This window comes from Xyrauchen texanus, chromosome 39 (genome assembly GCF_025860055.1).
Source record: "Xyrauchen texanus isolate HMW12.3.18 chromosome 39, RBS_HiC_50CHRs, whole genome shotgun sequence".
Lineage (NCBI taxonomy): Eukaryota > Metazoa > Chordata > Actinopteri > Cypriniformes > Catostomidae > Xyrauchen > Xyrauchen texanus.
Window position 1 is genome coordinate 33317243 of NC_068314.1, and position 27076 is coordinate 33344318.

Genomic DNA, 27076 nt, shown 5'->3' on the forward strand with positions numbered 1-27076 from the left:
CCAGCATGCTGATAGACTTCCCTCGTACAACACGCTGCTCTCTAATCTGCATGCAGACATCTTCATTTTGGATATTTGGATTTCTTTTACAAAAACGCGGCATACAATCTCTCATCCGACACAGTTGTGTGTGTGTGTGTGTGTGTATATCACACGACATGCAGGAGAGAGAGAAAAAAGGATCAAATGAGAGAGAGGAAAAGGAAACAGCTTGCCTGTGCATTATTCTCTGTGGGATATTGCCTCATTAGGACCATGACACCTCGGTTACAACGGCTCAAAAGTGCCAAGGGTCACGTTCACAGTCGCCATGCAAGCACTCATTCCTGCGTTCAGCTGAGAGACAAATGGAGAGACGCAACAATTTCACTCTTTGATCATGCCAGAACCGGTCTATGCTGAATTGTTAGACAAAGGCTGGAAGAGCCCCCTCCTCTTCCACGCTGCCAATTTGTCCGTGCCTCTGAATTTCCACTCATTCTGCCTCTCCAGTCTGTGTTTACCTCCATCTGCTGAATTCTCCACCCCTTTCTCTCACTCTCTCATGTTTCCTCGCTCCCTCCTACTGCTTCCTATCTCTCCTCCCCTCGTGCCTTCAAAGCCAGCCGTCTGCTCGTCACTCCAGGGCAGCTTGCTACATGATCTTTTGGAAAACAGCTTCCCCGTCATTCTCGTGCTGCTCCATGCGCAAGCTTCTTTATAATTTCTTGCCCAGGACTGCAGGATGTTTCTGTGCTGGCACTGATTCCTCGATTTCTCTTCTTGTTTTCCCCTTCCCCTCCCCTGTCCTGATCTCCTGCCCTCTGACCCTCACCCCGCTATCCTATCCTATTCCTTCCTGTACCTATTCCTTCTCTTCTTTTCTTTCTCTCTTGACCATGTTGCCATGTGTCCACCGACTCCAGCCTGTCCTTGCCTTGCTGTCCTTTACTTTATTGACTCAAGGGGAAAACTGTCCAGTCACCTGCCTGTGCCCAGACCCTCATACGGTGGACTGTAGCGGGCGAGCACTTACCCGTCTTCCAGACGAGATCCCCTTGGATGTGCGAAGGCTGCTGCTGGCTGACAACTGGATCCCTCGTATTCCCTCGGACTTCCTAGTGCTCTACAGTGACCTGATCTACCTTGACCTCCGTAACAACACGCTCTCCCACATTGAGCCGGGCACCCTGAGCACATCCTCCAGGCTGGTTTTCCTGGACCTCGGCTGCAACAACTTGACCGAGATCCCCAAAGGGACTTTCGGAGAGACGAGGAGCCTAATTAAGTTGCGCTTGGGCAACAACCCTTACTTGAGCATGGTCAACGAAGATGCTTTCATGGGTCTTACATCCTTGCGTGAACTAGAACTGGACCACAACGCCCTGTCTGGGCTTCAGGTGGGCACCCTGAGCCAGCTGCCCTCCCTTCGGGTGGTAAGGTTAGAGGGCAACCCATGGGTGTGCAATTGCAACTTTGCCAACCTGTTCACTTGGCTTGTGGAGAACAGTCACAAGCTTCCCAATGGTAAGTCCTTGAATTTGACATCAGTGCAATAAATCCTGAGGCTTGTACTGTGAAACATTATACTGTTACATAACCTTACTGTATGACAGGATTCTTTGCTATTTATATTAGCCTCGTTAATAAAAGGGACCTCTTCCTCTGATCTAAAAATAGCTTTCTCTCCCACCCCCTCAATGACTACTAAGGATTTCCAGTGTAATGAAAGACAAATGAGGACTGTACTGATAAATTGTGAGGCCAACGGGTGATGCCTTGTCTTCTACAGAGCTTACGTTTTGCATTCTGTTTGAGAATCATTAGACGTGCACAACGCATGCCGAACACCTGCTCCCTCACGCCAGGCCTGTCTGTGTGTGTGTGTGTGTATGTGTGATATATCAGCCCGTATTAGACGAACTATTCATATGGCAACTTTAATCATTATCACATCTTGCTGTAATGTTTTTAGTGATACAGTGGGTTACAGTGAAATAAATAACCTGTTCAAGTTGATCTGGGATCGTTTTGTAATCAAATTCAGGTTTAGAGTTACGTTTAATGAAGAGAAACTGATGCACTAACAAATGGTACCAAAAGGATCGTAGTAATACCATGTCATAAGTCATTTTATTGTCATTTGCACAGATCCCACATGGTAGAAACTGATCATTGAAATTTGTGAGGTATCTGTTAAAATACAAAAAATCATGTTGTTCTTTGAAATATCTTTTAGGTTTAGGTTCATGAGTACATCTGATACCATCATTGTACCGTGGTTTTTCCACATGGCTCATTGGTAGAAAAAAGCTGCTTGCTCTAGAGTAGATTTTCAGGCATTGTCTCTAGTCTTAGACAAGGTAATAAAAACATATTTTGTGAGTGTGAGTGAGAGAGCAAATTAAAGAGCACATAATTCTCAGGAGAAGGGTCACAATATTAAAAATCGGCTTATAGAGAGATTTAATTCATTGTCTGGGAATTTCCACCGGACACTTTATTTGATAGAACGAAAATGTAAATAACTTTCTCTACCCAGAGAGTAAATAACAAATGAGTTCTCTTAAATATCAGTCTCAATTTTTTCTCCCAGACAGCAGTGGAACTTAATGCAGGTCAGATGGAGATTTTTGTACTGATTTTCAGATTTTCTCCTGAGAAACAGACACCCGTAATCTCACCTGTCTTTCCTCCAGCGTTTTAGAAGATATCTCAACAATGTCTCACTGAGCTTAAATGTGCCTAGATACCAAAGTCTGAAATCAAATGGCAAAAGATTTCAATATGGACTCATCAACATTTCTAATCAAGTTCTTAGAAGAGGAAATAAATTGAGCTGTGCTATCTCTGTTATCTCTATATAGCTCTGTTCTCTAACTCTATGCAAACAATTGTCTCTTATGTATCCTTTTTTATCTCCTAAATACTCTTTAAGAATTTTAGGTATCAGAGTACGAAAAAATGATATTGGTATAGTTTTTCCAAATCAAATATCTGAATTGAAGTGTAATGCCTAATGTATTGCTTTTAGGTGATTTCATTTCCTTTGTCAAAAACATCAACCAAAAAATCAGACAGTTCAAATTAAATGACCTTGGCACCAGTGGTGTAGTAGTGATAGAAGAGGTGGGCATACTGTGAATTTATGAAGGACCCCCAAATGCAAGTTGAACCTCAAAAGAAAAAAAAAAATATGCACCCAGTTTTTAAAATTCATATATTTACATTTATATACAGTATTATGTACAATGTGTAAGAAATATATTTTTTCCCTTTTTTTCCATAAAAAAATGTATAATATATTGGCTGTTGTAATTATAGTCGCACATGAACTTACAAAATGTACGTCAGGGTAAGTTTCTTGCTGGCATGGTGTCCAGTACACTACTAAGAACTATGGTATGGTAACTGGATGTTAAATATATATTTAAATTAATAGGTGTCATTAATGTTGCTTTCATTAGGCTAATGGGTAATTCTTTATAATTACTCTAATTCATAAACTAATACATACATAATACGCAATAAACTGTGAAGCATTGTATAATTAATATGAGTGTAATAATGTTCACGTTAACACGTTATAAAGTTCAGGAAAATTGCCACAGCGAATACTACGTTCTCCTCCATGATGTTTTTGACGTAAAAGCTCCATGACATTTGATTGGTTGTGAAAAAATCCCCTCTGAATGGTAAATGACTAGCATATTTATGAGAGATAACATATTTTTATCAAGCAGTCATGCACTTCAAAATGGCAGGATTCTCATGAACGAGCCTGGAAAGTGGCGCTGCTTCGACTACCATGTCCGTTTTTCCACCTGCCGCCTCTCTCTCATTGAAAATGTATAGTGAGAGCGCATGGTGACCACGTCCCATGTAAAACCGCCTTCAAAAGTTCAGAGTCAAAAGCCTACACGTTGTTCAGGCGGCCATACGTATCATGACTTATTTTAGGTGGGCTCATGCAAAATCCTTAGAAAGATAGGTGGGCATATGCAGTAGCGGATCTAGCTTGTATGGCGCCCTTGGCGAAACCCGCTTCAACATGCCCCCAAATTTGTTTACCGGGGGTGTGGGGGGGTGGTGTTGATTCTAATTGAGAACACCCCCAAAGGCCCCCCATTGTCTGATAAAAATACTCATAGGCCCCCAATGTACGTTATTGGATATTCATATATACAGTAAGATATAGGATCTATTATATGATATTTCCTCTGATAATTCTACAGTAATTATGACAAAGCTTGTATTTCAAAGTTTTTTAATATAAGAAAGTACTAGCGTAAATTGATTAAAACTAAATAAATTATTGTGACTCCAGAATTGTCGAGAACTGCATGTTCTTCATAAAAATCAATCTGTTAAAGGCAGTTACTTTTTTTTGTGCATTTTCAGTAAGTTGAATTATAATAATTATATTAAAATGATATTAATCTACCTTATTTTACATAATTTTAAGAGATATTGAAGCCCCCCTGGAAGATTGCTGAGGCCCCCTTGTGGGTTCCGTCCCACTAGTTGAGACAACTGCCCTAGACTACACTACTGCTCGGCACCCACGACTCTCTAGGTTATTCCACATGAGGACAAAGAGATTTATTGGGAATTGTATAAACTGTATACTCCTAGCTGTCCATTCACAGATGTAATTTCCTTGTGGATAAAATGGAAAATAGATACCTCTGGACAAACATTATATCTAATGGGCAAACATCACACAGCCCCAGAGCTCCATTATCATTATCTGTCATTTAGTTTGAACAGAAGAGCTGATAGTGCTGTGTGTTTACATACGAACATGACCTTGTCTTGTTGTTATTTTACAACTTACTTTAGTTGTAAAGCAACATTTAAGTTATGACGCAGAGTGTGTGTCAGGCTGGCCACAGGCGTGATAACCTAGTTCTATCAGGAAGTTTCGCAGACTTGAGTGGAATTTAAGATAACATTTATTTGATGAATATAAAACAGAAAATGTATGTCTCTCTTTGGCGTAGGCCCCGTCTGGCGGTCTGAAGAAGTTGTACTCAAAACCATCAAATCCTGACGGAGATAGGAGGCAGGGACGAGGAGCCTACCCCCGTGCAGGACGGGACTCAACTGGTGGTGGGGTGGTGGAGGTTGCCGTGTTAGCACATTGAAACAGCAATGTGATAGATTGTGAGCAGACTTATAAAGCAATGGCTTACATCTGATTGGCTAGGAATTACCCAGCTAATGGTGCGATGATGTACAGCTGCTAGTCTTCCCGCTAGAACTACGCTGTGCTTGCATATATTGATAGGGAAATCCAAATGCTCCTCTGGGATAATTCTGCTCAATAACCGATGGTAGGATGAGTTTTCCCACCCCAAATTCAAACCTTAATTACTAGTTAGAAGCAAAAAGTTGACTAGATCAGTGGCTGCTGTCAAATTCGTCCTACATTGTGTTCATGCACAAAAAAGAAATCAATTTCTGAAATTATTATGTTAAAAAATATATATGAATTAAAAGTATTGTAATTATTGGATTACAACATATCTGGTAAAGCATTCAAATTTGTTCATCCAAAATATTCTACGTGTTTTTGAAATGTCATCCATATTTTGTATTACAGCCAAGCATAATGATGCAATAATCCGACATGCTTATCTTTTTTTTTTTTCTCCCCAATTTGGAATGCCCATTTCCCAATGCGATTTAAGTCATTATGGTGGTGTAGTGACTTGCCTCAATCTGGGTGGCAGAGGACAAATCTCAGTTGCCTTCACATCTGAGACCACATGGCTTGTTGAGCACGTTAACACAGAGACGTAGTGTGTGTGGAGGCCCACACTATTCTCCGCAGCATCCACGCACAACTCACCACGTGCCCCACCAAGAGTGAGAGCGACACATTATAGGGACCACGAGGAGGTTACCCCATGTAACTCTACCCTCCCTAACATCCGGGCCAATTTGGTTGCTTAGGAAGCCTGGCTGAAGTCACACAGCAGGCCCTGGATTCTAACTCGTGACTCCAGGGGTGGTAGTCAGCGTCAATACTTGCTGAGCTACCCAGGCCCCTAGCGCTACCGACTAACCTCAAATACATGGGTTTTGGTTCCAAAGAAACCAGGAGGCAATTTGGAAATTAAAGTTTCACTCTAAAATGCCATTTTTCCTCCATTCCTTTTGACTGTATGACATCTCAATTTTGGCACCACTCTATGGATATTTCCCATGGAAAATTAAAGCTCACACTTGTCCATACTTTCAACACTTCCAGCTTTGGCCACTGGGGAAAAATGATGCCAATTTAGTTAGCACCGACCAATTTTAGCAGCAAATGTGTCAACCTACTGTTTCTGAATTCACAGAAAGGTCAGTCTGCTTTTAGTACCTTGTATTTTACTCTATTAAAAGCTCCTCATGATGCAATTGCAGTCAACAGATAATCATATTGACTAACATCTCACTACGAGTGCAGTTTTAATTATATTCACAACCCTTTTCTTTCCCTGAGCTTATGAGCAGTTTGAGGCATTGAAATGAAGTTGGCACACTGGGTAAAATATGAGATCCCTCAGTGGCTCCTGCAAATAAATTCATCATCGGCTTTCAGAGCAGTCATTAGCTAGGCATAATGAATTGTATGAAGGAAAGGAGCCAAGCACACATCCGCATCAGCACCAGACGGGGAGTAACAAGCGAAGCCAAGCCTCTGGCATACCCACCAACTGGCCTACCATAGTTGCACTCCACTTATTTCTGCCTCAGTGAGCTCTTATGACTTGAGGAAGTTAGCGAGCAGCTGGTAATAACTACAAATAGCCTAGAATGACCTTTAAACATGCATAAAAAGAGGACCTGATTGTGCATGGACTGGACGTTCAAACAGGTTATTTATCACTGAATTATATACCTCTAGAGATTAACTTAATTTATGTAGATATTAGAGATGGGTGGTTTGACCACAATCTTGGGTATGAGATATTATGGTATGATTAATTTTAAATCATGGTATAGGGAAGACCAGGACTAGTTGTCACAAAGGCTATATCTCAGTAACAATAAGATTTAGAGACTAAAGTCCAAATGTGCAAACGTGTGTTTTCTCTAGCTAAGGTTTTGTGTGTTGGTTTTAAACACCTAGTTCAAAAGCCTGTTAAATTAAAACATTACACAAATATAAGTTGTATAGCAGAATCTCTACCAGTTGCATGGTATATACCATTATACCGCCCCAGTACTAGTTGAATCTTGCTTAATCATGCATCTAGTCGTCTGTCACAATTATTAATTGAAATGCAGCTGCTGATTTATGCAGAACGTCACTTTGCAGGTCTAAGATGTGTGATTTGTAAATTCTAAACAGATTTTGATATAGAGGAAAGGTAGTTGGGTATATAGGGAAACTATGTATTTCATATCAGAGAAATGGTTTATTACCCTCTTAAACCATTTAGTGAACTGCTGATCATACCCTAGTTACTGTTCACCATTACATACTGTATCTGTGGCATCAAAGCTCAGTGGGGATTATCCCTTTAATGAGAAGATGAATTTCCCAACAGCGGGAAATATCAGTTTTTCTATTTCTGGCTGAATGAGAAGAAAAAAAAAGATAAAAGAAATGAGCTGTTGGATTAGAAGACAAAACGTATTACTGTAGATTACCCCTTCACTGATCGCCAGCCTATGTTACATCCCGTTGGAATGCAGTTCACTTTTGATATGATTTCAGAGTTTCAGAACAAAATTATACTCAAGGTTAAGTAATTCTCTAGAATTTGCCTTTATTACGCCATTTGTATGTAGAAATACCAAATATTAATAGCTATGATGGTTGTCGTTTCTGAGCTACCAAGTTAGGAATATTCTGCTTTTATAATTTTAAGCTCAATTGACAATTTGTGGCATAATGTTGATTACCATAAAAAAATAATTTCAACTCATCCCTTTTTTTTCTTTAAAAAAGGCAAAAATACAGGTTACAGTGATCCACTTGCAATGGAAGTGAATGGGGCCAATTTCTGGAGGGCTGTGAAGCTTATAATTTTATAAAAGCACTTACATGAATTCCTCTGTTATAACGTCTGTATTATTTGATCTGTAACCCTGTTTAAATAATTGTATTTATGGTTGTTTTAGGGTTAATGGCGTTATGTTGGTATTTTTTATTTTATTTATTTATTTAACCTTTATTTATCCAGGTAAACTGTTTGAGAACCACTTCTCATTTACAAACATTACCTGCTAGCTATTGGTGGAGAGGAGATGGTAGATTGATGTAGCCAATTCAGGGATGGAGATTATTAGGAGGCCATGATATATAGGGGCCAATGGGGGGGAATTTGGCTAGGACACCGGGGTTACACCCCTACTCTTTACGAGAAGTGCCCTAGGATTTTTAATGACCACAGAGAGTCATTAATGGTTAGTATGCTATTTTATAACACTAAAATCATGTTAACACACATATTGTTTACATCTTGTGCATATACTTTTGAAACAGTATTTTAACGTTTATGAATTGACGCTTTCACTTCCATTGTAAGTGCCTCATTGTTACCAACATTTTTGCTTTTTTTCAAAGTCGAAATAAATTTGAGTTGTAATCAACATTATGCTACACATGTTGTTGACTGATTTGAACTTGTATTATATCTGGAATGTTCCTTTAAGTCTATCATCTCCTTTTGTGTTGCCCTTAAATAAAGAAAGTAATTCAGGTGAACTATCCCATAAAGCAAAAACTTAGGTTCAATAGTCTTTACAATCTGTATGTGTGTTTTCAATATATGTTAACAAACGTGCGTTCAGGGCATAACTCGTACTAGAGCATCATCACCTAGGGATGTGTGACAGATGGAGGCTCATTTGGAGTATGAAGGTGTCTAGATAATCCTCACATTGAGCATCAACACTCAGAATAAACGAGTGCCTATTATAGTCAATCACTGCCAAGCCTGCTTTATATTACTAGACTGAATCACTTGAGCTTGTGGTCACAGAAAACATTTTTGTGGTATATCAGGAAAAGATGAAAATGAAAATGTGTATAGGGAGGTTAAATTAGATTTAATAGACTAAATACTATTAGGAAGATGACATATCCTGCAATGTGACATGCTAAATATAATCTAAAACTATTTTAAACAGCATGAACAGGTTATGCATCAACTGCCCATATTTATTTATGAAATATATGATATGGAATTTATTGATATTCCTCCATTGCGTTTCATCATGATAAATTAGTTGATTTTGTATCAGTTCTTACAAATGTTCATGATTGATATTATATATTCATGATTAAATATAATAATTATTATCTGCTTGGAAACTATTAGACAGACAGATGGATGGATGGATGATGGATGGATGGATGGCCTGTCAGAGTGGGCTGAGATTGATAATGGCTGATGTAATGATTTAATGGACGGATGGGCCCTTAACTGTATGACCTCTGAACTATGTCTCATGGCAAATAGTTAGTCGTCAGGGATGTAATTTGAATGGATGCATTTAAATAAAGATATAAATGGTCACATCACATCAGATCAGAAAGTGGGCAAAGACTCTCCACTCCACAGATTGTATACTGCTTTACTATGTGTACAAATATGAATGTTATTAGAATAAGATGCCTTTATAGTGATCATCAATATGACAATGAATCGATATTTTTAATGATGACCAAATACAATTTTTAGTTTATAGCAGTGGTTATCATCTGGTTTTGCTTCAGGACCCAAAACATACATATATATATATATATATAATATATATATATTATCTGTATTTAATTTAGACTGGGTATTGCATAGTTTTGTTCATGGTTATCAAGTATAGAGCATGTACTTACTGACATAATTTTTGTTTATGATGTCAACAACAAAAGTTACAGGAAGTTCTCTCTTCCCCCTTTTAAAAATTGATTAGCCCATTTATAATTGTTGTCCATAATTGTTTCTGTAAGTCTTGGAGGTCCAGATTTTAAAGCCATTTAAATACTTGACCTTATATTTACAGTGCAATGCCATATAAGCACAGGCAAGACCATACATGGCTTCTTATTATTGTGGTTGGTCATTGTGGCTAGTTTTTTCTTTAAAAAATGAAGAAATAAAATGTGTATTTGTTATAAAATATAGTAGCCTAAATACATTAAAAAACTTGAACTACAACTGTCACAGTTTTAATAAATATGAGGTCTATTAGATTAGACTTCCTCCATGCCAAGTTAAACTAGAAAATTCTCACTAGAATTCAGATGGGTTCACTTTCAAATATTCACTCCGAAATCAAACTATTGGTCAACTCCAGTTTACAGTAGCCAAATCAAATATAGTGACTACTAGGTTTGACGTCATGATATTTGGTATCAAGGCACATAAAAACAAATGAGATCTGATGCTATTTATGTCCAACACAGGGCTGTAGCAAGGTATTTTGGGCCCCTTGACTCTATATTTCTCTGGGGCCATTTGTTATTAAATTGTTTTGTGTAGAATTAGTTTTGCCCCCCCCCCCCGGACCTATGGGCCCCTAGAATCATTACCACTTTTCACCCCACTAGCTACGGCCCTGGTCCAACGTGTCCTATATTGTCTTTTATTAGTTGTGAGGACAGATTTACATTCTCTATGACCACCTTTTGAAAATGTTGTGAAAGAATTACAATTATGTTAATGAAATAACCAGACTGATCTCACAGAAATCAGAAACACCTTTTTAAGCTAAAATCAGTCTGTGCTTCCTGAAATTCGAAACACTGCCCCTTATGGCCAAAGCTGTACGTTTCAAAACGTCCACAGAGGGGCACCAAAAGCGAGTTGTGAAGCAAGATGTTTTCAGCCTTGCAGAATGTAATTCAGTGAAGAGGAATTCATATTTTTTAAACTGAGCCCCCCATCCCAAACCTAAACCTAAAAATGCAACCTCTGAATTGCACTCGTCACTGATTATGCAAATGTGATTACTTCCTGGTTTCATCGTGGGATTTAAACTCAGGTCTCCCACGCTCTTACCACAACACATTTCCAAATCGCGCCAGAGTCGGTGTAATGTGACTGATCCAAAGTTACTGGAACTTGTTGAAACAAGTTCCACACATCCTACCCTGAGCCTCTTTGCTCAGGGTAGGATGTGCTCAATGCACTTTTGAATTTTTTACAAGGGAAAAAAGTGTAAACATGATCCACTGCTGTCATCACTGCTCATGGTTAAGACAGAACAAAGCACATCTATAATTAACCATCATCTGTGACCTCAGAATGCCCTGATTTCTGTTACAGGAGTGTGAAGTTACTCTCTTTAACTGATTTACAACCAGCTCTTTCATCAAAGACATGTTAAGGGACAAATTATAAACTGATCTCAGATCAGTGAGCTTGTTTACATGGACACCAAAATGCCATAAATGGAGAGAAAGCTGCTTAAGACACAAAGCGTCATTTGTATTCCATGCATTATGTTAGTGGTTTACTTTTTACCCCCGTATACATGCGTATGCATATAATTGTTTCGTTGCTTCACTTTATTTCCAAATGTTCCACAGGTGCTCCTGTGTTTGTTTCCTTGACTTCCCATTGCAACCTACACTTCACTGTTGCACTGCGATAGTGGGATATTCCTCTTACTTTATACTCCGGGACTGATTTTGGAATTTTCTTGGTTAAAAACAAGTGAAGCTCAATCGACAGCATTTGTGACATAATGTTGATTACCACAAACATTAATTTCGTCTTGGCCTCCTTTTAAAAAAAAAAGTACAAAATCTTACAATGGAAGTGAATTTGGCCGATTTTTGGAGGGTTTAAAGGCAGAAATGTGAAGTTTATAATTTTATAAAAGCATTTACATTAATTCTTCTGTTAATATGCATGTATTTATTGAGCTGTAAAGTTGTTTAAATTGTCATTTTTACAGTAATTTTAGGGTTTTAAGGTTTGTTGACATTACATCATCATGATAATGAAGTTAAATTGGCTGTAACTTTACACAGAAAACATAAGTAAGCGATTTTATCACACTAAAATCATGTTAACATGCACATTGTTTATATCGTGTGGCTATACTTTTGAAACGTGTATTTTGACATAAAAAAATTGGCCCCTATTTACATCCATTGTAAGTGCCACACTCTAACCTCGATATTTGCTTTTTTAAAGAAAAGTAGGGACGAGTCAAAATAAATTATTGTAGTAAACAATATTATGCCGCATTTGTGTCAGTTGAGCTTAACTTGTATTGAGCATGGAATATTCCTTTATGCTTTAAAAAGGGACTAAAAAATGGTTGAAGGAACGAAAACAAAAACGTGCTAAATGTTTTGCAGAATGAAATCTAAAATGAGAACGAGACTGTGAAACTTCTAAACCGTAACGGAAGCTCAGAATGAACAGAAATGAAAAACAGCTGTTTTTTAGTCTCTACTATAAAGTGAGTCACTGTCCACTGTAATTGTATTGACAAGACGAACCAGAATATTCACCAAAACATCTCATTTTGTATTCCACATAAGAATCATATGAGTTTGAACGGCATGAGTTTGACACAAAAGCCCCTTTCACAAATGCAACCAGGGAAATTACAGAAAAATTGTTGGGTTGCCATTACTGGTAAATGTACCACTAATGTTAATGTGTCAAGTCCAGCACAGTGTTTTCATCCAGAACTCATGTTGTATAACAAAGCACTTATAATAAAAGAGGAGTCAAGTTACTTGAATTTTCAGAAGCTCTCTATCAGGTTAATGTCTATGGTCTGTTCTTTTATCACATGATCAGAATATGACCAGGTGGATTTTTATGCACAATATTAGAAAGCTGGACAAACAATGAAAGAAATTGCACAAAAATAAAATAATTTTTTTTATCTCTGCAACCTGGCATGACCATGGCTTCTTATCGACTGGTATGCTGTACTTTGTGTACTTTTGCATTTATCCTCATTATATAATGAAGATCAAATAAATCTGTTTTTATGATGATATTATGTAGTATGCTCTGCAACTACTTGGGTTTTAATAGTAATAATAATAATAAAAAAAATAAAGCTGTCTGCCTTTGGCTACTGGCATGTGTCCATGAATGCAATGCATTTCCTTTTTGTACATAAAATAATCCACCATATAGTCTTCCTCTTGCTCTAATCCCATGTGTCTATGACCTCACCAAGTCCCTTGTATGAGGGAAACCCCTCCTGATTACAGTGAGTCACACACAGTTCTTGCTGGATCACAGTGCTCTGTATAGTATGAGAACTTCTTTAATATAATATCACTCACGCTCGCTCATTTTCTGCCTCTCCTTGACCTTTCTATCCATTTCTGTAAGCTTCATCTTTACACTGATTTTCTGTTTGTATGCAAATATATACCAAACACGATCATTTTAGAGCTCAAACCGCTCATTCTCATCCCCCAAAGAGATCTTTTGAGTGCTTATGCAGTGTATTGCAAGGTAGAGTGCTATATGGGAGTTAAATTGAGGTCAAGCAAGGTTGTCAATATGCTGAAATGCACACTAGCTATTCATGATTCTTCAGTCAATGGGCTGTATGTAGTTGGGGGAAGATGCCAGACTCTAAAATCAGTCTCACACCAGCCAGGTAAATCAATCACTGAAGAAAGTGTGTTACACCAGTGTATTTGTTTCTCTTCAGCCACTAATCCTGAATGCCATACATCACCTGGCCATTTGCTTGATGACACTAAAGCTGCTTTGATGGGTTTTGTCAAATTGCCCATGTGAGGCAATTTCATGTGAGTTGGTCGCCTCAACTTTATTTCAGCATATGCTAAACATTTTGATGAAAAAGAGCCATATACCTCTGCAGCTCTAGACTGGTTACCCACTGAAGCTAAGCAGGGTTGAGCCTGGCTAGTACCTGGATGGGAGGCCTCCTGGGGAAAACAAAGGTTGCTGCATTTAAGAGGTGTTTGATGAGGTTAGCGGAGAGAGAGAGAGAGAGAGAGAGATAGATGCAGAAGTGTGTGTGTCAGCGTGAAGCAGTGTGTTATTGTTTGCAACTGAAAAGTGCAGAGAAATCAGAAATACATGTATATGTGTTCTGTTCAACCCAGTCCCAGCTTCCTCCTTCCCACACAACGAACCTTGTTACATTGGTGCCGAAACCCGGAAAGGAGGAAGGATGTGCTGTCATGGAGTCCTCACCACTGCCATCCGCCTGGAGGCCCCTCGAGGAATGGAGTACCCTGAATTGGGCTTTGGGGTATGTGATGAGGAGGAGGGCATGGCCGAGTCATGAGGGTGCACGGCTGGTGCTGAGTTGCCCCAATCAGCGAAACAGAGAGATAAGGAGGAGCTGGAGATGCCAGAGATAGGGACACTCATGCAGTGTGTGTGTGTTTATGTCCCAGTGTGAAGCAGTGTGTTATTTTGTGAGACTGAAAAGTGTAATATTAAATGTCTATGTGTACTGTTCAACCCGGACCCAGCTTCCTCCTTCCCACATGACAACGAACCTTGTTACATTGGTGCTGAATCCCAGGAAGGCGGAGGACATTTTTCCCTCAAACGTTATACTTTTAACCACTGATGGTTAGGTTTGGGTTTGGGGCACAGTTTATAAAATATGCATTCATCTTTACTGTATTACAGATTTTACTGTATTATCTTCTCAACTCTCATTTAGCGCCCCTAGAAAATTGAGCTCACACGTGCCCAATCAAGTATGCCCAAAAACAGTTGCTTCTGTGGGCATTGGGGGCAGTGTTTCGCATTTCAGTTAGCACATCTGTTAGCACCGATTTTAGCAAAAGAAAAGTCAACCTACCATTTCACTGTGAGATCAGTCAGAATTATCATGGTATATTAATAAGGTAATCATTAAGTACAATGGCATATATTAAAGTGTTCATCACTATCCTGGACACATGTTGGACAGACGGTTATCTTTTAACACTCATGAGAGATCCTGACACTATTTAGGAACTACTTGTCTCAGATCCTCTTATTAAAAGTGTAGTAGTAAAACTCTCATTAAAGAGTGTAGTAGTTTTCCTCTGGGTCTCTAAACGCTATCAGGTTATATGCCTAGTTTGAGATGTTCACAGAACTATCTTCACACCTGATGCTGTGAAAAGACCTAGTTTTCACTGTCAACATTTACCTGATGTACAATGTAAGATGCAAAACTTTGGAACTGAAGTATTTTGACCCAGATGAAAATACACTGAAACTCCTGAAGATCTTGCACCAGCATGAATTGCCAAGCTTGTTTAGGCTAGTTTATGCTGGCCTAGTGTGGTCTTTTAGGTGAAGTGGTTGACCAAGGTTTAGAGAACATCTCAGCCGTATTCATATCAATGTATTATATAATGGAAATGATTTGCTTGAACCCTTTGTAAATTACACTAATCCATGAAAGGATGAACAAACATTGCAGAATATAAAATATTTAGAGACTTTTATAATGTCTGATATGTAAAAGCTGTTTGCTTGTTTCATAATATTATAAAAAAATTATTTTTATAGTTGTATGGAACATATTTATTTAAATATGATTATATTTTCGATATTTTTGACTGTATATAAAAATGTAAAAAATGTCTAGTATTAAAATATTTAACTCTTATTGACTGTACATTTTCATCTACTAGTTGTCTTGACTTGTTGATAGTATATTTTGATGTGTGATATTCTTAAATGTAACTCGTACATTTGGTCATGTTTGCCTAGTTTGGCCATTTTCCAAGTTAACCATCCATTTTTTATGCATGTCCCACAGGTCCAGATCATTAGTGCCTCATGTGTGTCACAAATGTAAAAATATTTGCAAAACAACCATTCCAGATTATAGAAATATAATACAATTATAAATTGTAGTTTTAAAATGTATTTTCTACATAATTCCTGTCTATTAATACACCCTAAATGTATAAAACACTTCAATTTAGCTAACTCTGGCAAAAGTCATTTTTAGTGTGCAGTAATTTTAACTTTGAACCATATAACTTTAAAATGTTTGTTCTTTTTCTTTTTGATGACTCATATCTTACACATCTGCTCCACTTTCTATTTAGCTTATTTTTCATGTGAGGTAACATACTGACACCTCAGCATCAATCAGAACATCCCGCTTACTAAAACAGTTCAGATTTAGCCAAACATGTTGGACTTTTGACTCATGGGACATGTTGTTTTTGTCTGAATAATGTCCAGCATGGCATAAATCTCAAACAGTGTGTAAAATGTCCTTGAACCATGGTGTATGGAGTGCAAAATATAAATATGATTGAAACTTCACACACCCCCTTCCTTCATTTCCACATAATGTATTTCTCATATAGCTTGCTGCCCAGACTGCCCGTAAAAGTACAGTAACCTGTGACAGAAATAAATAATTTTGAAACTGTAACCAGGTCACGATACTTTGAGGTCAAGAATATTTCCTGCCACACAGTATTGATTAATTCATGTCACCTGAAACACAGCCTGTGCTCTCCATCTACAGTGAAAATTGAAAATAAAAGTTATATCTCGAGCAGGTATGTATTAAGTCTAAAGTTGCATTAATCAACTGGTGGAGACAGGTTGGGGTCACATGATCAGACAGAATATCTAATTAAAGTGCTAAAGGCCACTGTGTGAAGTTAGCTGTGTGATGAGGGTGTAAAGAAGCTATGTGAATAGGGGCCATTTATCATCCTATAGTACACTTAGACATGTATGGACTTACAATCCATGCTTACATTTCAGAGTTACCCTTGAAACTAAAGTAGAAATCAATATATCGATAAATAGACTCTCACTTGAAAATGAAAGAGAAATATATATGTTAATGATGTGAGGTCACCACGGACTTAATTATAATGTTTGTATAATACATTTATAGCGTATCATGTTGCTCCAACATTGTGGTGCTCATGTGGGCATGCAAGTTGTACTCCGGTTAGCGTCATTGCTGAGCCAACAAAACGGCAGCTTTAAACTAGATAGATAAAGTTTGTCAAGAGAAAGCCTGGTCTGAAAGTAGGTTTAACAAAATAGAAGTTGAGAGACAGAGATACAGAATGATAGATCTTGTGTGGATTTGTTTACATTTGAATTTTTGCATTTTTTGGTGAGTTAGAGTTTGATTGGTCTTGATCCATACAATATTTCTTCAATTTAGTAGGAAAAGTCATAGCAACCTGAGTCAGAACAGTCGGATGGTCTGATGTCAGCCGAGTTACAGTCAGAAATTCAGGTCTTGGTTTAGGGATTTTAAAAGTACCCTAATCCAAGTCTGTAAAATAAATGCGTGGTCACACATATTTTCACACAGTGCAATTCCGATGGTGAAATACAGTCATCTAATTTGGAATCTGCATGATTGTGAATTTCACGTGATGGACTTCCAGTGGCGAAGAATAATCCCTTTCGGTATTCGCGTGAAGTTCAAGTTTGTTGAACTTTGAACAGGCGAAATCGGCGTGTTAAAGGTGCTATAAGCAGGGCCATAGAAGGAAATTGTATTGTTCTGGGCCCCTTTCCTGGGTCCCCCTGGACCTTTGGGCCCCTAGAATCGTGACCACCTTTCACACCACTAGCTACGGCCCTGGCTGTAAACGATTTTAGCATTCCGAAGCTTTCACATGACTGAGCTATTGAATTAGCCACGCCCCCTCATTCCAAAACCCCACCCTCCAAAGATAATTTTGAGAACATAACCGAGCAAAAGAGCAGCATGGCACAACAGCACCCTCAACTGACAAACATTATGAATCACATCCTCAATGATCCGCTTCAAATGAGAACGAGAAAAACGATTGACAGGTGAAAAGCACCAATGTCCACGGTCTGCGGACACATATTTGTTTGCTGTTTACAAAGTCCACAGCTGTCACAGAGACTGATGAGATATCTCAGGACACTTAATTTCATAAATATCTTTAAGGGAGTAGGAACATTTTTTGCATGAAAAATAACACAAAGTGAATGGTCACTGAAGCTAACATATGGCCGAACATCTTTTGTGCTGCACAGAAGAAAGTCATATGGGTTTGGAAAACATGAGGGTGAGTAAATGGGATTTAGTTTTTATTTTGGGTGAACTATCCTTTTAACATTTTGTGTTATGAGATAAAATGACCTAGCGTGAATTGGTTTCACAGTAAAATTGTGAATACAGCATGTTTATACAGAATCTTGCAGTATTTTACAGTACAGAATGAGTTTAAACTAAGAGAAGCTAGATTCACCATCGTGTTGTTTTCTGCTCCTCTGCAGCTATCCCACACAAACTGTGAGGTAGTGCTGGATATAGTTACATCTCCCACATAGAAACTCACGCTCCAGTGCTGCAGATGACCTGGCTGTTAAAAGCAATGAGAGGGAACTCACCATCACTCTCATTGTTCTGTGAAACTGCACTAAATGACTGTGAGAGATACAGTATGAGTGAAAAACACCCATTGCTTTTTTTTTAATTATCTTTGCATCTTATGATGTGCTCCTGCTGCTTTATTTCATGCTTCTATAAGCGTTCAGCCATGGAAAGGAACACGCCTGCCTTGATATCATTTTCATAACGCATTTATTTATTCTAGAATTATTCCTTTTCATTTTTCTCTCATTAAGATTCTGTTAGATTTCACTCTGTTCACACTCTTATCATCATCTACTAACATGCACAAATATATCATTTACATTTATAGAATGCAAGTTGAGTTTATTGCTCTGCACAGCCGAAAGCTGTCGTCAGATTTTCCTCTCTATGGAACTGCAATAGACGTGCCCAAATACTTATATGCCCTTGATTTGTTCTCATGAACTCACAACAGTGTTTCAGTGGGGCCACACTGAGAGTGTCTGTATTTTTTTTACTTCTGTTTTGAAATAGTGAGCGATGACAGTTTTATTTTTCTCTTGTCCTGGTCAAACAGTGGCATAAATAAACATGAGAGCTATTTTAGGCCATCTCATAAGCCCCCTGCCATTTCCTTTCCATCCATAAAAATGCAAACGGTTCTTGAAACGAGTCCAGGGATTCCATTTATGTCTGATGAAATCTGATCTGGATGGCCACTGTCCAGACCTTTGATGGATTTAGTAAACTAATAGAGCTGTACTGTTAAGGTTATTATGTCATTTTGTCTTTCATGTAGGTCTATGTGTTGGGTCAAATTCTGAATTCAAAATACGGCCAAAATGCCAAAAGGTTGTCCTTACCTATTACCAATGCAAATGATCATTAATACAAATATCAGATATTATTTAAACAACATACAATATACATTGTGTGTGTGTGTGTGTGTGTGTGTGTGTGTGTGTGTGTGTGTGTGTGTGTGTGTGTGTGTGTGTGTGTGTGTGTGTGTGTTTGTGAGCGTGTATTTATCACTTTGTGGGGACCAAATGTCCCCATAAGGATAGTAAAACCCGAAATTTTTGACCTTGTGGGGACATTTTGTTGGTCCCCATGAGGAAAACAGCTTATAAATCATACTAAATTATGTTTTTTGAAAATGTAAAAATGCAGAATGTTTTCTGTTAGGGTTAGGTTTAGGGGTAGGGTTAGGTTTAGGGGATAGAATATAAAGTTTGTACAGTATAAAAACCATTATGTCTATGGAAAGTCCCCATAAAACATGGAAACACAACATGTGTGTGTGTGTGTGTGTGTGTGTGTGTGTGTGTGTGTGTGTGTGTGTGTGTAATGTGCTAGTCAGAATGCGTAACTTGCATTGTGAGTATACTGTTTCCTTACAAATGCAATACATGTAACGTAATATCCTAAACTGTCAAAACGAGAGGAGCAGAGCAGAGTAACTTCTACAATAGCTAATATTACAGTAGATTCATTATTTCAGTATATTCAATATGTGCTATTATTTCAGGAGCTCAGGGTTTCAGGAAAATGTTCTCATGTTGTTTATGATATGTGGTTTATATGTTTAATACATAATTATCTATATTGTAAATAGTTCATACAGTACACGTTTTCAAAATGTTTAAATGTTTGGTTTAAGTTCGGTCTGTTACAGTTTGATACTGTACGTTTTTGTAATTTTTTACATATTCGTCAACATGTTTTTTTTTCTCGACTAAAAGCCCAAATAAAATTGACTTAAGTTAATGAATGTCATCATGAAATACTGTCTAAATTTAAAGAACATTTTGTCAAAAATATGATAAAAAAAAACTGTCAAAATTAGATTTAAAATCTAAACTGACAAGAAATAAAAATAAAAAATTAAATGTCCAAGATGCCTTAACTAAACTATTATGTTTAGCCAAAAACACAAAAAATACGACTGGTGGCACTTCCAAGAGCAATAAATGCTGCAAAATTATTGTTCATTGTTTGTTCATGTTAATTATTGCATTAACTAATTTTAATGTATATAACCATATTGTAAAGTGTTACCAAAATACTATAGTTTGCTTCTAGAAACCATAGAAACCATATCTATACTGATATTACCATTGTAATGTCGAGCCATCCACGGAATCACCTGATAATGGTCTTACTACAATTACCACAGTGAAACTACTATGCAAGAACTGTGGTTAATTCTAATAAGATTGTGTTTTTGTTCACCTTAAACAGGTATTCAGGGTATGGAGTGCTCTTTGCCCACCGATGGACGTCGCGTGCCTCTCAGCCAGCTCTCCCAGGACAGTTTTCGGGAGTGCCAGATCACACTCACCCTCACCGATTTCCTCATCATCATCTTCTCGGGCATCTCCGTCTCTGTGGCTGCCATCATGGCCAGCTTCTTCCTGGCTTCCACTGTCCACTGTTTCCAGCGTTGGAGCAAGGGCACTAAAGGAGACGAGGAAGAGAGTGAGGAATGAATAGGGAGATTGGAGCCAATGACCTTCAGTCTGATTTAAAGCTGCCAGTCCATGACAGGAGGTAGCTAAGAGTTCAATCAAACAGCATGACTGACCAGACACCAGCTAGAACTCGACCTGATTGAAGACATGGACATGGTTGAAGGCGAAAGAGACAGTCGTCCAAGATCTGAAGCAAACGTTTCTCACTTGGATAGACGCATTATAGCAACAGCGCTATTAATATTACTGGTATGGACAAAGTACCCCTGAAATCTCTGGGTATTTGGTATGAAACCAAGCCTTAGTATGGATGTTAAATGTTAAAGGGAATTTTTATACAGTCATGTCCTCCGGTAGTTGTTGTGTTGTTGAATATTGTTGTCCATAGAGTCTCTTCATGTAGTCAATATAAAGCTAGCAAAAACTGTGCTACTTGTTGATTGTGCCAAATTAGCACATGTAGACAGCAATGGTTTGGTAAAGTACTGAGGATTATGAAAGGCAATTTAGTTAGTTATTAAGTCAAGTGTTGCAGATATACATTTATACAGCCATGAATATGTGATGGAAACCATTTTTCTTGAATTTTGCAAGGCTGCAAAACCAAAAAACGTGAGCTTAGAAAGATCTCAGAAGGCATTCGCTGAAATTTAAAGATCTAGAATAGAGCTTGATGTGAAGAATCATGTCAAATACTGCACTTTAAAATGCTTCTACCTGAGTTACGCTGGCCCTCAAACCACACGGTGGACTGGTTCCGCCCAGATCTGCCAAAGAATGAGGCACAGAGGGACTGTGATTTGGAATATAGATTTATTTTTCTTTAAAGAAAGTATGTGATCTTAGCAAGATTACATTTATTTAGTGTAATTATGGAACTCAAATATTTACCCTTAATGTGACATCTAAAGACAATATCTATGAGATAAATATATTCTATGATTCTGCAAATGTCATTGTGTTACTCATGTCTTAATGGTATATTGGCGAATGCAGTCATACGTGGCCGTAAAGATTATTTAGACGCTTAAGCCACAATTAAAACTGTCGTTGCGTTAAATAGCAAAATATCAATCCAAGTGGCATTCATTTTAAAGAAAGGTGGCACAGGCACATACAGTATTTCAAACAAAACTTTTCGCTAAACGGTTCTCAAACTTAAAGGAGTATTCCGGCTTAAACACAATCAACAGCATTTGTGGCATAGTGCTGATAAACACACAACTCATCTCTCGTTTATTTAAAAATCACGGTTCCAGTGAGGCCGTTACAATGAATGTGAATGGGGCCAGAGCAAAAACATACAAATTCACAATGTTTCAAAGTAATAGCCAGACGATGGAAACATTAAAGGTGCAATATGTACTTTTTTGCCAATGTGTGAACAGCTTGTAACGCAACTTAAAAAATGAGCCCTTCCTGGACTTCCTATGTAGCCTATTAAAACTTGTAGACTGATTTCATGTTTGGGGAGCGGGTCGCTTTTGTTGGGAAAATCCAAAGGATGTGACATTTATGTGCCCTCCCGTGAGCCTTCCGCTCTACAACAGCGACAACAAACATTCTGCAACACTAGGTAACGTTAACTTATAGATGGAATCCAGCAAACGTCCGGCTCCCAGCACAACACCGACTGTTACTCAAATTCCGATAAAGCCAAGCTAGAGTGAACATCGGCAGGGTATTTGATTCCTGGAGCGACCATCGTTCGGTTTTTTGGATCAAAACCAACCCTGAATTGGCGTTCTTCTTATTGGACAGGTAAGCTTACATAATTGCAAAGCATGTAAAATATAGTGCCATAAGGATTGATCTTTGTAATTGTAGCTAACTTGATCTTGCCTGCTAACACTGACGAATTGCAAGCTACCTTGCTTCGTAACTTTCAAATCATTTCAATGATAATGCCTAAAAGTGACTAAAAGTCAGGTTAATGTCACTGTTAATCTATAATTATTCAGCAAGTTAAACTGCAATAATACATTAAATTAATACTAGACAATGTTCAAGATAGCACCATTCATTAGTGTAACGTAACTTGTTTATACAGAAAATATTTACAATCTATTATTATAAAACAATAGTGCGTCAATATATCAAAATAACAGTTGTGATGGAATCACATCAATACTGAATTGTGTCAACATATTTATAATGTACAGTCTATTTTATAAACAGCTACTGTCATCATCCACCAAATTTAGCTAACAGCTATTGATAAAGCTGGCTAGCTAGCTAACGCCGACATAGGCTATTGTATAAATGCAGTCGATGTATCATGCAAAGAAAAGTGATTAAGTAATCAATCTACAGTCTCGTATAGCCAGACCCATATCCACACATTGTTTTAGCCCTGCTCCAGCACTGGAGAGTCAAATGTAATATACAGTCTAAAAGTTTGTAGTAAAACAATCATAACTGTGTAATTTTAATTGTGCTGCCTCATCTGTCAGCATGATGCCGGTGAATCACGTTCAGTCTCTTTGTTTTGGTCAATGCTCATGTCCCTATGGAGTATGTGCGCGAGCACGACCAACATGTAGCTGGCCGCAGTTCACTTAACGTCCACAGGTGTCACTAATAACAAGGGTTTCTGAATCTTACATACTGCACCTTTAAACATATTAACATGATTTTGGTGAAATTTCTGTTGTACTTCACTTCAGTGTGATAAAATTGCTTTTAGGGTTTACCAGTGTTGCGTTGTCATGACAACGAAGAGATATTTGACATAATATAACACTGATAAGGTAAGTGATTTTATAACACTAAAATCGTGTTAACATGGATAACATTTACATCTGATGGCTTACCTTTGAAATTATGTATATTTTTTATGTTTGTGTACTGGCCCCATTCTTCTCCTGTACTGTAAATGCCTTACTGTAATCCCAATTTCTTTCAAAATAATCGAGGGAAGAGTTTAAAATATTTTTTGTGATTATCAGTATTATGCCACAAATGCTGTCGACTGAGCTCAAGTTCCTTAAGCAGGTTCTACTATAAGAACTGGTTCTAAAAATAAAGAATATACCTTTAATGGAACATTGATGATTTACACCTGTGGTTACTCTGCTAGGACACATGTGTCAACTTGAGGGAAACTGATTTCATATGTTCACTGAAAAGCACTTTAGGACCAGTTGGTTAAGTCATCAGAAAAATGGCTCAAATAAGTTGGAAAAGTTTTGTTTTCTAATGCAAAGTGTGGCTTATTGGTCCAAAACTTTTTGGGGTCATAAAAGTACATTCTTGTGTCTTCAGATTGGTGTCTAGTGTTAACATACAGTATATAACTAAATGGCATACATTTCCACTCATATTGTCAGTATCATCAGATACATATTACATTACATGGAGAAAATGGTTTTGGATTGTCAGTAAAAGACATTTGATTGTTTGTATTTTCCTTTATATTTATACTATATGGCCAACAGTATGTGGACACCCAAACACAAGGGCGTAGATTTGTCTTCACTGAAATTAAGGGACCTAGACAGACCTGTTAATCAGAACGGGGTGTCCACATACTTTTGGAAAAGTTGTGTATATTTATCAGTTTTGTCTTCTTTAATATCTTTATTTTCAGGTATCTTTATCATGTCATCAGAGTAAAATGGAGATAATTTTCTAAGGGATAGTTTATTTATGAAAAATCTATACATATTTTTCCCAATTTTAAGAATCATTTATATCTTAATATTTGTAGATATATTAGCATCCCCTGGTCCCACCGTTGCTGTCCATGAACAGATGCTGTGGATGTGCTATTCTGAGAATATGAGCTATTTTTTCCCCAGACTGGTATCACAACTTCATTTTTGCTGTGCATGAATTATTGATTGGATCTGTGGAATTAGGCAGACAGTGTGTTTGTCTTCGAAAATATTGGAGATGAAAGAAAAAAATCTTATCGATTTATATTTTTTAATGAGAGCATTTTTAAATAATTCTATTCTGCTCACACACCTCAACTATCTTATTTTGTTGGATGTAAGAAGCACGTCTGCATATTAATGTAAATGTTCCAGTGTCAGACATGGTTGACCCAAATGCACAATCTATTCTTTCAAAGCTAGACAGTACCATCGCACACTTAAAAATATATATATTTTATGCCTATTTAAAAAAAGAAAAAGAAAAAAAATGTATCCCCTTTTTCTCCCAATTTGGAATGCCCAATTCCCACTACTTAGCGCAGTTACTCATCTCAATCCAGTTGGAGGAGGACAAGTCTTAGTTGCCTCCGCTTCAATCCGTGCATCTTATCACGTGACTCGTTGTGCATGACACCGCGGAGACTCCCAGCATGTGGAGGCTCATGTTATTCTCCGCGATCCACGCACAACTTACCACACGCCCCAATGACAGCAAGATCCACTAATCGTGACCACGAGGAGGTTGCCCCATGTGACTCTACCCTCACTAGCAACCAGGCCAATTTGGTTGCTTAGGAGACCTGGGTGGAGACACTCAGTACACCCTGGATTCGAACTCGCGACTCCAGGGGTGGTAGTCAGCGTCAATACTCGCTGAGCTACCCTATTTTAGCCTATTTTTAAGATTAACGCAATTCAATTACATTTAATTGTGTAATGTTTAACTATATTAAGTGAATTTAAAATATTTATTTTTTTAGGATTTATTAAAGATTAATCAGTTAAATATGAATTTTGTTATGAATTTGAAATGCGTAAATCTTTGATTTATTTGTTATTATTTTATATATTTAAGTATTTTAAATATAATCAGCAAATTTCCAACCTGCAGCTATTTTTAATTCAGTACATTTGAGTTGTTTAGCTCTTTTCACAATATTGTTCTATAAAGCAGATTTATTTGACATATTGTATGATTTGAGATACAGTGGCCCCCAAAATATAGTTGGACATTTTTAAGTATACTTAAAAATGCATGAATATCATTGCATTGGACGAGAAAATCTCATTAAGACAAGCTTGGACTGTCACTTTATCCATTAAAAATTACATTAAGAACAGCTAGATAAAAGTCCTTACATAAATTGGTTCAGAAAAGTGAAGTTAGTGCTGAGAAAAGACAATGCTGTTTGTTTTGATTGTTTATCTACTCTATGCAATACAATGCATACAAAGTGTCCAAATATTTATTTGCGCCGCTGTATGTGTTCAAATGTATTGCTGTGTTCAACCTCCCAAAGAAATCCAATATATGGGTATACAGTAAATATGTATTTATAAACACATACAGGTACATGGATCAGTTGTGAGATTGTGCAGAACAATCCTTATTTGCCATGACAAAATTTAGAGAGAAGCAGAGAAACATTTAGCATCAAATATGCATAATCTTCACACTTTCCTTGTGTCTACCATAGAAGACTTGCTATTCAGTGATTTTAAGGGAGTAAATCTGCATAATGCCTTTACTGTCTTGTAAGCATCTTTGGGTTGGCAAAATTGCACTGCCTGGTCCTTGGTTGATCTTGGTTCTCCAAATCAAATAATTGTTTCTGAATTCAGTATGTGTATTGTTTGAAAAGAGCCCAGAGCTCCCAGCATCAGTCATATCCTGGACCTGTGTCATAACTGTCACACTGAGCAATGTAGTAAAGACATGTGTGTTGCACTAGGATAAAATGGAGTAGTATGTTCATTCTCAGTCTTAATTGAACACTATGTATACCTATTGAAAACCAACTACTATGTAGTTACAGTAAACACAAATAGAACATAATGAAAACGTTTTTTTTTTTCCTTTCCTGGATGACCCAAAAACAACAGGATTCAATACTTTGTTTTTTTTATTCCATATGGCAGTGCACTGTTGATAATATCATACATTAAGATCAAATTAAACGGTAAACTTGACAGAGCTTTGATTTTTACTTATTTTGTTATTCATACAATTTCTTTATAGGGAAATTTAAATTCTGTCATCATCATTTTCGCAACATGATCATAGAGAATTCGACATGTTGTTTCCACGTTATGCCGACTCACTGACAAGCATCATCTCCTATCAGACATTTTAGCATCGGCTCCAGTGTGTTTACCTTCCCCTGTGTTGCGACTGCAAGCACAATGTGTCAGCAGTGTGGGAGACCTGGGTTGAAACCCTGCGTTGAAACCAGAAAGTAACTGCGTTTGCATTTATCAGTGACGAGCATGATTCAGAGGTTGAATTTTTCAATCTAACAATTTATTTTTATTCCACAGATGTTAGGTTTATTTTGGGGATTTGGTTTGAGGGGTACAGGTTTTCAAATATGCATGTCTCTTCACTGTGCTACCTGTTCAGCTGAAAACAAGTCACTTCACAATTTACCACTTACACGTCCAATAGGGATAGGCGGA

At 37.6% G+C, this 27076-nt stretch overlaps 1 protein-coding gene across 1 annotated transcript; it reads left to right on the plus strand.

Moving 5' to 3' along the window:
- LOC127632840 (leucine-rich repeat-containing protein 38-like) lies at nucleotides 1–26560 on the plus strand. The gene is made up of 2 exons (XM_052111645.1): nucleotides 1–1506; nucleotides 20512–26560. The coding sequence occupies exons 1-2, from the start codon at nucleotides 639–641 to the stop codon at nucleotides 20757–20759; spliced, it is 1116 nt and encodes a 371-aa protein (XP_051967605.1). The 5' UTR covers nucleotides 1–638; the 3' UTR covers nucleotides 20760–26560.
- The last annotated feature ends 516 nt before the right edge of the window (nucleotides 26561–27076 follow it).

Bases quoted from the DNA above. Each gene is read 5' to 3' on its own strand.
- LOC127632840 (XM_052111645.1), top strand. From the start codon at position 639: ATGATCTTTTGGAAAACAGCTTCCCCGTCATTCTCGTGCTGCTCCATG. The intron at 1,507-20,511 runs GTAAGTCCTTGA...CACCTTAAACAG, and splicing joins CAGTCACAAGCTTCCCAATG to GTATTCAGGGTATGGAGTGC.